This window comes from Myotis nattereri (assembly GCF_964212035.1).
Source record: "Myotis nattereri genome assembly, chromosome: 13".
Lineage (NCBI taxonomy): Eukaryota > Metazoa > Chordata > Mammalia > Chiroptera > Vespertilionidae > Myotis > Myotis nattereri.
In genome coordinates this window covers 37,164,648-37,177,083 of record NC_138088.1, presented here as the reverse complement: position 1 = coordinate 37,177,083, position 12,436 = coordinate 37,164,648, and the positions used below count along the sequence as shown (strand labels likewise).

General features: G+C 36.7%; 1 protein-coding gene across 7 annotated transcripts in view; it reads left to right on the top strand.

Annotated features, from left to right (window-relative positions):
- CPEB3 (cytoplasmic polyadenylation element binding protein 3) overlaps nucleotides 1–12,436 on the top strand; it is a 182,324-nt gene that overhangs the window by 82,875 nt on the left and 87,013 nt on the right. For all 7 annotated transcript variants that reach the window (XM_081104323.1, XM_081104326.1, XM_081104324.1 and 4 more), the window contains exon 4: nucleotides 3,701–3,757. In XM_081104323.1, the coding sequence (XP_080960449.1) occupies nucleotides 3,701–3,757 (57 nt within the window). The remainder of the gene's footprint in view (nucleotides 1–3,700; nucleotides 3,758–12,436) is intronic.

Genomic DNA, 12,436 nt, shown 5'->3' with positions numbered 1-12,436 from the left:
ATTTAAAAATAGCAGACCATGGACAGGTGACAAAATGTCACGCTGGCAGCACCAGACTGAATTAACAAAAATCACCAGATGTCACACACTTGATTCTATTTTCACAGCTGATTAAACAGCAGTGTTTGTTGGACAAAAGAAAGGAAAAAGAAATGGCCTCATCTGAATTTGGAATCGGTTTTTCTTTTGCTGTTATATTTTTGTCTTTCCTCCAAAATGCCGTAATAACTGTAAGACTTAAGGCATTCAAAATATTAAATAAAAAATAAAATTATAAAATAATCCCCAATTTTAGAAAAGAAACCTTTGGTCATATGCAGTTTCTAAACTGGAAGACTGTAAATCAGAGTGTTAACAGAGCTTGTCTTTGATTGGTGACCTTATTTTCTTTATTTTTCTCTATTGTCTCATTTTTCTCCAATGAAGATATATTGCACTTTATAATCTAAACGTGAACTTTTGAAGAGGTAAAGAAAGTAGCTTAAAGAAGCCAGAAGTGGTTTTACTAAAAATAATTTGCATTTAGTTGGGGGAAAAAATAGATTATTTTTAAATAATTGGTTCTGGTGAGTCTGGCATTGACCCAGAGTTTTTTTTATAATATATTTTATTGAATATATTGATCCAGAGATCCATGGGTCAAAGAGGCTAACAGAATTAGGGAGGATACCAGGAAAAACAAAAAAGTTTCTGCTTTTTAGCAAGTAGTGATGCCTTCGTCTACAAAACATTGCCCAAGGCTCTTGTTTTTGCTGCATCTTTAGAAAGATTCAATCAGAAGAAATCATTATGAGATGGAGGATGATTAATTAGAAAGCTACCAAGCTTCTTTTCATTTTCATTTTTCCTGGCTGAAAAGTCCTAAAACCTCATGGAAAGCGTCCAAAAAGGATCCAACTTCTGGAGGACTGCAGAGAGGGGCATACAGAAACATACAATAACTATTGTTTGATGCAGTGATTGTAAACTACATAATTCTTTTTAAAATGTTTTTTATTGATTTTTAGAGAGAGGAAGGGAGAGGGATGGAGAGATAGCAACATCGATGAGAGAGGAACATCACCGATTGGCTGCCTCTTGCATGCTCCTATTTGGGATCTAATCTGCAACCTGGCGTGTGCCCTGACCGGGAATCAAACCAGTGACCTCTTGGTTCCTGGGTCAACACTCAACTCAGTTACTGCTGAACCACATGAGCCAGGCATAAACTACATAATTCTTTACCATTAATGAGCTTAGCACAAGAAATAAAAGAAGTTGAATGAGGATCAGCTAAATTTGGGCTTACTTTGCTTTCTTGATAACCCTTTATTATTCTAGGAATGTTTAGGGAACATACCTAGCTTTTAAGAACCACACTTACCTCTGAATATTCCTTGCTTAAAGAGCAGAGAGACCTTCTCTACATAATATTTCCTAAAGTTTGGATAGGCAGTGATTTTGAACTCTCGTTGCATTTTTAGGCAGACTTTGCAGTGACTGGGCTATTTACTGTTAAATGTGAATACCTCAGAATATGTGTAAATCATATCTAGTTTTCATGACTGTTAGTATTTGGTGGTAATGAATCCATAGAGTATCTTGGCTATCTGAAAATAATGGAGAGAATATTGATATTGCTAACTAAAATCAGAATGAAATTCTCTCTACTGAGTCAAAGTCTGTTCTGGTGACAAATTTTCCTATAATAGGCTCTGATCAAGGTGGTGGTAGGAGATAGCACTCCCAGCATATGGTACAGACTATAATTTTTAGGGACTCTAACTTGACTTAGGAGCTGGAAAAACATATGACACATAGATACTGTTAAATTTGTCTTTTAACAATTGGTAGTTTTTGAAACTCCTAATTATTAGCTTTTGGTAAATATGAAAAGACCTTAAAAATTCATTAAAAACAATAAAACAGTCAATTCAGTTATTAAGAGATGATTTGTTACTAATATGATGATTTTTCTGTAGAAAACATTCAAATATATTATTAAAAAGAATTTTACCATAATATAAATGTTAGCAAAATAGTTTCCACAAAATTGGAGATAGATGTAATATCTTCCTCCGGATAAGGAAGTTTAAAATAATAAAAACTGAAAATAATTTTTTGGGAAAGTTCTTTAATGCTTTATGATAAAATTAGAACAGTTTCATCAGAATCCATCAACTGTTGATGATTTTTCCATTCTTAATTACTCTCTCTGTCACACACACATACACACACACATCAATGCAAGCAACTTAAGAGTTTTGTTTTTTCCTTATGCCTTAATATGAATGACCTTTCACAAATTACTATGATCTGAGGGTCTTTAAGAGATTACGATGGTTTTGATTTCACAAGGAATTCATGATTCCCCCTTTTTAGTTGAGGCAAATACTGTGATTTTTCCCTTTTGGGCCACAAGAGTTTGATAATGCTGTTTGCCTTCAGTACCCCATAACAGAATTCAATACCAAATGATGACTGGCCTTTTGCAGTTGTTTATAACACTGTATTTGTTGTAAGAGTCAATCACTTCCTTATCTCCAGCTTTCTCTGCACCAGTCTCCCCCCAAATGCTGTTGACATTTATTTAAACAATGGTAGTGACCTGAAATTAACATTTTTCTGAGAATTTCATGTTAACTCTTGACACAATTGGACATGAAAACCTAGCAGAGCCAAGTTCGTAGATATTAGCTTTACACAAAAGCATTGTTTCAGTAATGATTTTGTTGCGGGAATTGGTCAAGAAAACTTACTAAGTACATTTTTTTCTCATATAAAACTCTCTCTGTTTCATATTTGTTTTGAAACACCCACCTCCTTTTCCTAAATAATTAATGAAAAAGCAAATCAAATATCTACATCTTCCGCTCTTAACCTTGAAGGCTGTTAGTTGAAATATCTGATTTATTCTTGTCACTTTGTCTGTAAAGGGCCAGAGAGTAAATATGTTAGGCCTGTGGGCCACATGGTCTCTGTCACACATTATTATTTGTTTTTTAATTTTTGTTTTATAACCCTTTAAAAATATAAAAATGATTCTTAGCTCAAGGAGGGGAACAAACACAGGTAGCCAGCCAGTGTGGGCAGAAGTTTGCAACCCTTGTAACTACTATAAGGACAAAGGTCTGAAGATAAACATTATGCCCAAGGTCATACAACTAATTAGTGATAGGGGCAGCAATAAGAACCCCAGGTTTTTAGATTGTCATTGTTCCCCAATTCATTATATAAACTTAACCATCTTCCAGTTGCCATTCTGGTAATTGTTGCATTTTTGAGTCACTATGAGAACTTTATCTTTTTATTCCTCCTTAGCTTCAAGTTTATATAGTTCTTGAATTCATTATTTTTCTGCTTGAATTTGAAGGGCACTGTGAATGGTTGTTTAAATAAAATGCTTAATTCAGGGAGTTGGCATGTTTAAATCGGAATGCAGAGATGTATTAAAATTTCAGAAGATTATAATGGGAGCTTATTGTTTTGTTTTGTTTTATTTGTTGTTATTGAGACTTTGGCTTTGTTTTAAAATTTTTCATGTGTATATTTTATGACTTGATTTAAAAACTTTTGTGATCGCTATGGCCTTTGATAGCATTGTTTGTTGTCGATTAATTTGTTTTAGCTTTTTGTAATGTTCGTATTTTACAATGTTTTGAAATGATTATATTAAGCATTATTTTCTTTGTGCTTAAAATAAAATTATTTTATTTTTTAGGACGCATGGGAATAAATTTCCATCATCCAGGAACAGATAATATAATGGCACTTAACAGTAAGTCTTCATGTGAAATATCCTATAAAATTAGCAGTCAAGTTTACAGCATGTTATTTCCATGTTTTTTTCTTCTTAGTAATTTTTTTTTATTTTTCTATTATAGTTGACATACAGTATTATATTTGTTTCAGGTGTACACCCCAGTGATTAGACATTATATAACTGACTAAGTAATGATTTATTGGGATATTTCCACTTTTTAATTGTTTATTACATTTCAACATTTCAATGAGTAAAATGTAGACCATTATTTTATACTAGTGGTTCTGAAGGTGTGGTCCCTGGAGCATCAGCATCCTTTGGGAACTTATTAAAAATGTCGAGTCTCAAGTCCCACTCCAGACCTGCTGAATCATAAACTTTACGGATGGGGCCCAGAAATCTGTGTATTAACAAGTCCTGTAGGTTATTGTGATGGAGGCTAAAGTTTGGGAATGGCTACAGAGTGCCAGGGGTTGACAAACTGCAGCCCTGTGAGCCCACTGCCTACTTTTGTAAAGAGCTTTATTGAAACGCAGCCACTCCCATTCCTTTATGGATTGTCTTTGGCTACTGTTGTGTTACAACGGTAGAGCCCAAAAGCCTAAACTGTTTTCTATCTGGTCCTTTACAGAGAACTTAGCTGACCCCTGCTGCATACCATGGGGATGGAGTAAGGAAAGAGGAGGAGGAAAGGAGGGAGGTGAAGGGATAGAGGGGAGGAGTGGGTTAGATAATGTGAAGGACTAAGTCAACTTATTTATGCATAATTCAGAATTTTCTCATTTTGGTAGGTAGCCACAGTTCAAACTGGACATCCCATTAATAGAGTTTACGTAGTATACAGTTGTCAACAGCTTTTTAAGTTAGAAATATTTTTGTCAGTAATAATTATTGGATTGAATTCTGGAGCATCAAAACCTTGTTAACCAGAAAGTCATTGTATTAGTTAATCCTGGAAGAAATTTCTGGCTGGCATCAATTCTCCTCCCAAGTGTCTATGGATCAAATAAATACTTTGAAGAAGACATCATATTCTCAATCCTGACTTGATGAGAGAGACAGGTATCCTGGTGAGCATTCTCACTTCTCAGTACTACTTCCTAAGTGTGAATGGGCTAATTCCCCATTCTTTGGTGTTCCTAGTACGTTCTTTTCCTCTGAGAATTACCACTGCTGAGGTCATCTAAACTGAAATTATCAGTTGTCAGAAGGACCTATACAGCCATTGATTTTAAGTTTTCTCCTCTATCAAATGAGTGATATCAGGTTGTCCACTCTTATCCTTTCAGATATACGAGCTAACTCCTGATACACCTGGTGGACATCCTGGTTAAATCTAGGGTTGTGTACAATATGGCCCCTTTCCCTCTTGAGTAGGGATGTTAAAATGCCAGTGGAGTTCCTTAGGGCAGATTTCAGGTTATCTCTAAAATATATATTTCATTTTTCTTTTGGCTCCAACATGCAGTCTACCTCCTAGTGAGCTCTGCAGAGAACCCATGACAGTGCTTGACAGTGCGGTTCTCATTCAGTGTGTGCACATTTTGTTCTAAAGAGCTAGTATCCCCTTTTAGAGGGTCTTAGAAACAATAAAACTTTACTACAGAGTATTCACCTCTATGTTCTAATTTCTAAAAGAACGGTCACTTTACATTCAGATTGTGCTACCTCTAATTTTTTTTCTAGATGTAGGTACATTGGGGTGAAGATGAATAGGTATGCTTAACTTGCTGAGCTTCTGCAATTTTGTGAAAGTTTGTGAAAACCCTTCAGCCAGGTGGTTAGATGTAGAGTCGAATGTAAAAGAACAGCATGGTAGTGTGTCTGCCTGAAGGAGTGAGTGTGCATTTGAGGAAAGATTGAATCTGACATGATGTGAGTTCTCTTTTGCAAGAGGGAGAGGATATAATTTTTTATTTTCTGTGTAAAGTAAAAATGAAGCTAGAAGACATTTTTCTTTCTAAAAGGTTTTGATACTTTGTTTAGATTCTCTTTAATTCTCTGCTTTTAAAGAAGAGATTTTGCTTATGTTCTTTCCACTTGGTGCATGTTACTTAAATTGCCCCCTTTAGCCTCTAAATGTTCTCATCTTTAAGAAAAGGGGACTGAAATTAGGTCATCTTAATGATTGCTTTCATGCAGAAGATTCTATGATTCTGTAACATATTTTAAAACATCAAAAGGGTCACTCTGGCTGGTGTGGCTCTGTTGGTTGAGCACCATCTGTGCACCGAAGGGGTTGCCGGTTTGATTCCTGATCAGGACACATGCTCTGGTAGGAGCCAATTGATGTTTCTCTTTCTCTCTCCCTATCCCTCTAAAACATTTTTTAAGAATCTTTTTAAAAAAGCTCTTTGATTCATTTTCCTTTGCCATTGGGCCACTTTGATAGGAAAGTTGAAAATGATGCTCATTCATCTCATCTTTATTGTAATCTTGTTTAAAACATGGCAGTGTTTTCATTTTCTAAAAAGGGTAAAGGAACTTGCTGATGTCATGCAGCCAGCAAATCGTCATCTGTGGCTTGGACACACACTTTATTCTGCCAGTCAGCCTCTTAATCCAGTGTGATTTCTACTCTTGGGTTTTCCCTAAAAGATCACTCAAGTTGCATTTAGCTCCTTTATAAGAGTTAGCTAAAGAATACTCTATTGATCTTGGAGAATTAGTGCACCTCCAAAAGGATCAGTTTTACTTTCAGAACGTAGTCTTCCTTGTTAGTGGCGGGATTTTAACCATACTTCCAACGAGGCCTCTAGTCAGTGCAGACTGGGAGTCTGCTTTCCAGGACTTGGTATGCTCAGGATCCCTAGGTAAACTGAAGTAGATGAAACTTTGCCTTCTTTTCTTTGTTGCTCCTCCCACACAGATACCTTTGATAACTGCGTAAGTTTTTTTCTTCAGCCTAGTATAGTGGAAATAATGCAGTTTGGGGGAGGAAGGGCAAACAGATCTGGGTTTAAATCCTTGATCCATTACTGATTTGCTACCTGGGCAGCTTACCTGGTTTTTAATTTAAAATGAATATATTCCTGGAGAGTATTATACTAAATGAAACAAGCCAGTCAGAGAAAGATAAGTATCACATGATCTCACTTATATGTGGAATCTAAAAATACCTATTAAAACACTGATTTTAATTCATAAAATAACAGCTTTAAGTATAATGATGAATAAAAAACTAATGCTATGGTAGTAATAATGAAATGAAATATAATTTGATTGCAAAGTTATTTTTCATTCATCTTAGATGATGCTACTAAAAGCAGACACTTAGAGAATGAAGTTTGTGGAAACTCTAAAGAAATTTCTGGGCACTTTCAAGGACTTGATAGGTTGAAATACTGGCTCTTCAATGTTGGGATTTAAGAGTAAAGGCTTTCAAATGTCTGTCAACTGGTGTATTACTTTACTGGGGCTGCCCTAACAAAACAGAAGTTTATTTTCTCATAGTTTTGGAGGCTGAAAGTCCAAGGACAAGGTAGCAGCAGGGTCGGTTTCTCCTGAGGCCTCTCTCGTTGGCTGGCAGATGGATGCCTTCTTTCTTGACCCTCGCATGACTTTTCTCTGTGCAGTCCCAGTATCTCCTTTTCTTATAAGGACACCAGTCCTATTGGATCAGGGCCTTACCCTTATGACCTCATGAACCTTAATTCTTTAAAGACCTTCTCTTCAAAAACAGTCACATTGGGAGTTAAGGCTACAGTGTATAAATTTTGGGGGGGACATATTTCATTTCATAACTACTGGGGAATGGGTAAACTGGTATTTCCATACTAGTACTATGGAATACTACTCAGCAATAAAAAGAAAAGAAATATTGCCCTGGCCAGCGTGCTCGCTCAGTGGTTAGAACATTGCAGGTTCAATGTCCAGTCAAGGGCACGTACCTGGGTTGCAGGTCAGTCCCCGACCTCAGTCGGGGTGCATGTGAGGGCAACCAATTGAGGTGTCTCTCTCACATTGATCTTTCTCTCCATACTCCCTTCCCCCACCTCCCTGCCAGTCTCTCTAAAAATTAATGGAAAAAGTATCCTTGCGTGAGGATTAACAAAAAAGAAAAAAATATTAACACAGGCAACATCATGGATAAATCTCAGAAATACTGTGTGCTACATAAAGGAAGCCAAACACATTTATTCCATTAATGTGAAGTTGTCAAAAGGGTACACAAACTATAGTACAGAAAGCAAATTAATGGTTACCAGGGGCCATGGGTTCAACAGCAAAAGGGCATAAGGACATTTTTTAGGGAGATGAACTGTTCTATATCTTGATTATAATGGTAGTGGTTACCTCACTGTATTATTACCAAAATTGATCAAACTGTACACTTAGAGTGGTTGGATTTTATTGAATATAAATAATACCTCAACTTAAAGGGAAAAAAAGAATAAATGCGGTGGAGCCAGTGTTGACCTGGACTCAGTCCCAGCTTTGCTGTTTTAGTAGCTGAGTAACCTGGTCCCAGTCACCTTCCTGGGCCTCAGTGTGTCCATCTGGAAATGTATATTATGGTAGTTGCTTTGCAATTAGAATAGATTTGGTTAACATTTAGCATGCAGTGCCTGGAGCATGATAAATCATCAATAGGTTATTACATTTTACTTCATGGTATTTCTTCTCTTTTGTAAAGTATGTCAGTAACACTAGTATTATTTACTGTTTAGTGTTACTTTCTAGGCTTGCAAATGAAATGGAAAGATTTTTCTGAGAAAAATATGAAAAGTCAAAGAGAGAATGGTAGGAAGAAGGGGCTTTAAAACATCCAAACACTTTCTGTAAATGTAGCAGGTGAAAATGTACCCCATCCCTTCAAGCATCATTTTTACCTGCTAAGTTCATGTTGTTTATAGAGAAGTTGATCTTTCAAATTACAGAGTGCCAGATTGAGAATCACTCGCCTAAAACTATGTTACCTACCCCTATGAAGACAAAGATGGAAGAGGAGCATTTATGAGATAAACTCCCATCGTTCCTGCTCTTTGGGAATTTACATCTAATTAGGGAAAAGGGGACATTCTTTTAGTAACTTTAAGATCTTTAACTCATCTCTTGGTGGAATTTTTTGCATGACTAATAAATACTTAGATGGAAGCTGGACAGGGGCCATTAGATGTTTGAATAGAATTTAATTTTGCTTACTGAAGTGGAATTCAAAAAATAAGTTTGCAAGGTGTTTTTAAGAAACTGATTTTATTGCAAGGAAAGAAATAAACAATTTCTTTCTACAGTTGACTTTTACTAGTCCTGACAGATATTTCCAAGCCAGTTAATAAAATGTTATATTAAGTTCTTGTATCTTGTTCATCTGGTTTTCATCAATTCAGCTTCCCAGGGACTCTGCTTACGTTCCTGGAAAATAGTGCATGCTCTCCTGATCCACAACAGAATGGAGATCTCAGTCTCCCCATGACCCCTTGTCTTTGAGCCTTTATAGTGGAACCTGTATATAATGTTACTTTGCTTAGAGAAACTTAAGCAAATTTGGGTGAATCCATGTAGTTGAAGAATTACTTTAGATTTTTAAATCAGATCATAACATGCCCTTGGGGAATCCTGTGTATGAGTGCAGCTATTTTAAACCAATTACGGGCCAAGTCATAAGGAGTAACAGATGATGCCTTTACAGCGTTTTCTCGTATGGCTAACAAGGCACCATTCCATTAACGTGAGAGTGCCGTTCACAATGTACTAGTCATTGATCATGTAAACTTATTTGAGAATAACTCTGGCCTATCCCACTGCCAACTGCCTGGACCTCTATATATATACAGGGTATGGCAAAAGTAGGTTTACAGTTGTTCATATGGAAAAATAATTATACAAGAATAAACTCTGTATTTCGTGTGCTCACAACTGTAAACTTACTTTCACTCCACTCTGTATATGTGTATATATGTATTTTTATACTTTTCCAACAAGTTTTTATTATTAGTTAAGCTATACTTCAGGACCCCAGGGTGGGATGTATCCAGGTCCCCCTTCACCTCCCTGGGAGAAGGTTGAAGGGCAGAGGACAGGTGGGTGTAGCCAGCTCAGATCTTCCCAGGGAACATGCTTTCTGCCTGGTGCAGAGGGACTTGTACACACACTGGTACCATTTGCACACGGAGACATCACCCCCTTTAGTGGTCATTGCCTTCTCACAGCAGTGGAAATCCAGGTAGTTCTGCCAGCAGTTCCTGCTCTGGTTCTAGTTGGGGAAGCGGTTGTCAAGGGGCAGTCTGGTAGTTCTTGGTTCTGGTCTTTTTTTTTTTTTTTTAAATATATTTTATTGACTTTTTACAGAGAGGAAAGGAGAGAGATAGTTAGAAACATCGATGAGAGAGAAACATCGACCAGCTGCCTCCTGCACATCTCCCCACTGGGGATGTGCCCGCAGCCCAGGTACATGCCCCTGACCGGAATCGAACCTGGGACCTTTCAGTCCGCAGGCCGACGCTCTATCCACTGAGCCAAACCGGTTTCGGCTTGGTTCTGGTCTTGATGTCTTCTGCCCTGTTGCTGACTCCTAAAGGTGCCCCTGAAGCAGCTCGTAGCTTAATGTGACCTTCAGCAAAGACACCTCCATCTGGCTGTTTATATTTATTTTGATGGATTAGAAATGATTCTTTACTTTTCTTTTTCAATTTTGGATTATTCAGGCTTATGATTCAAAGACTACAAAAATGGTAGCATGTCCAGGTGAACCATTCTAAAATATTTGTAATGTTTTTATTTTTTTATTGGAGTATAATCTACATACCAAACCATGCACACACAGATCATAGCTTGATGTGTTATCACAGATTAAACAGAGCCCTCTAACCAGAACTTAGATCAAGACCAAAACATTACCAATACCACAGAACCCCTCTTGGACTCCCTTCCAGTGAATACTTCCCTGGCCAAGGGGAACCACTACTTTTGACTCCTAAAAATTCAATGTAATTTTATGAGATGCAAAATTATTTAATACATATGAAATGATAAAAGAATTTTATCTGTAATGGCTATGATGATTGATAACCAAGAATTAAAGGTCTTAGAGAAAGTAGATATGACTTTTAAAGTATATCAGATCTTATTATATCTGATATAAATCAACACTAGCATAGAATATGTCATGTAGATGAAACTAGTCACATTACCCCCTCTTTCGCCTATGTGGGGTTGTTTTGTGCTGGCTCATTTAAATTTATATGTTCAATATTCTTCTTGTTTAAAATTCCAATTTGCTCTCATGGGAAAGCACTGCCTTTGTGCTCCCAAGTTTCTCTACTTGGTGTTCATGTCATTACCTCTCCCTTAGGGAAGCGTTTGAATCTAATTAGTCTATTTGCAAATGGCCCTCATATGAGCACATTTTTAATCACCAACAGGGTTGGCCTACATTCTAAAGGCCATCAAGGCATGCGTTCCTCCCTCCCTCGGTTGCATACTCAGCTAACAAGCCGTATTTGTTGAATACCAGCTTGGTACAGAGCGTTCTACCAGGTTCATTAGAAGATATTAAAAGGAGTAGACGACATCAACCTTGCTCTCTAGGAATTTAACAGTACAGTGTGGTGTTTAAACCTGTGGAATCTGGAGCCAGACTGCTTAGATTTATATTCCAAGTTCACCACTTCCTAGCTGTGTGATTTTAGGTGAGATACTTAATACTGTGTCCCATTTTCCTCATTTGAGAGAAGAGTCTAAGAATACTTATGTCATAAAATCATGGGGAATATTGTTAATGTGTGTCAAGCATTTTGAACTGTTCCTGGCACACAGTAAGTACCTCATTAAATTTTAGCTGCTATAATAATCATCATCATAGAGATCATAGATAAAACACTGAAATTAGAACCAAGGTAGCACATAATTAAATTCCATTATGAATGAAGAAAGCAAGTTGAAGCATCTGAGATTACTGAATTGGCTGCCTATTCCATATGCCATCTTGCCTCCATGATACAAGGCAAGGACTCACTCCGTAAGTCCCTAGGCTGACATGAATCCATTTATTGTCCTTGATTAGAATAGAAAAAGCAAAGAATAAAAATCATGTTTAAGGAAGTTTTGATTAAAACTCCCCAGTATGTTTTTTCCAAATCTTCCCCACTCCCCAATTCAGGGTGCTCTTCCTGTCCCCACACCGGTCTGGATCTGTTCACTGGATCTGTTTCTATTACTGAATATTTAGCAGATAAAGACTTGACTGATCAGCATTCTCATTTGTCCTTTAGGTCTGATGAGTCATTTGTACCTTAGTATTGTAATCATATTCTTTTTCATTGAGTATCTGGTTAGAAATTAGATATAATGAAAGAATGGAAATTTGTTGTTTGGAAGAGAAATGAGTAATTTTGACATACAGAATGCTTTATTTTTTTCTCTAAGTAGAGGTTTTGCAGTGGGGGTGTTGGGTAGCATGACATCATTGGGAATGGGGGAAGGGACAAAAAAATAAGTGGTACGATGTCAAAACCTATTTAATCTCTTTTGAATGTTATCTGTTATTGTTAATTCATTCATATTATTATAAATGAAGTAGGCTTTTCAGGAGGCCAACCTAAGAAACTAACTACCATTTATTATACATTCTATTGGAAGATGAATTCCAGCTTCCAAAAAATGAAAAGTGTAAAAGTTAAAAAAAAATTTTTGGGGGGGAATGTATTTCCTTTGTAAGTGTTGTAAACAGTAACTGTTTTGTAAGTGCAAGAA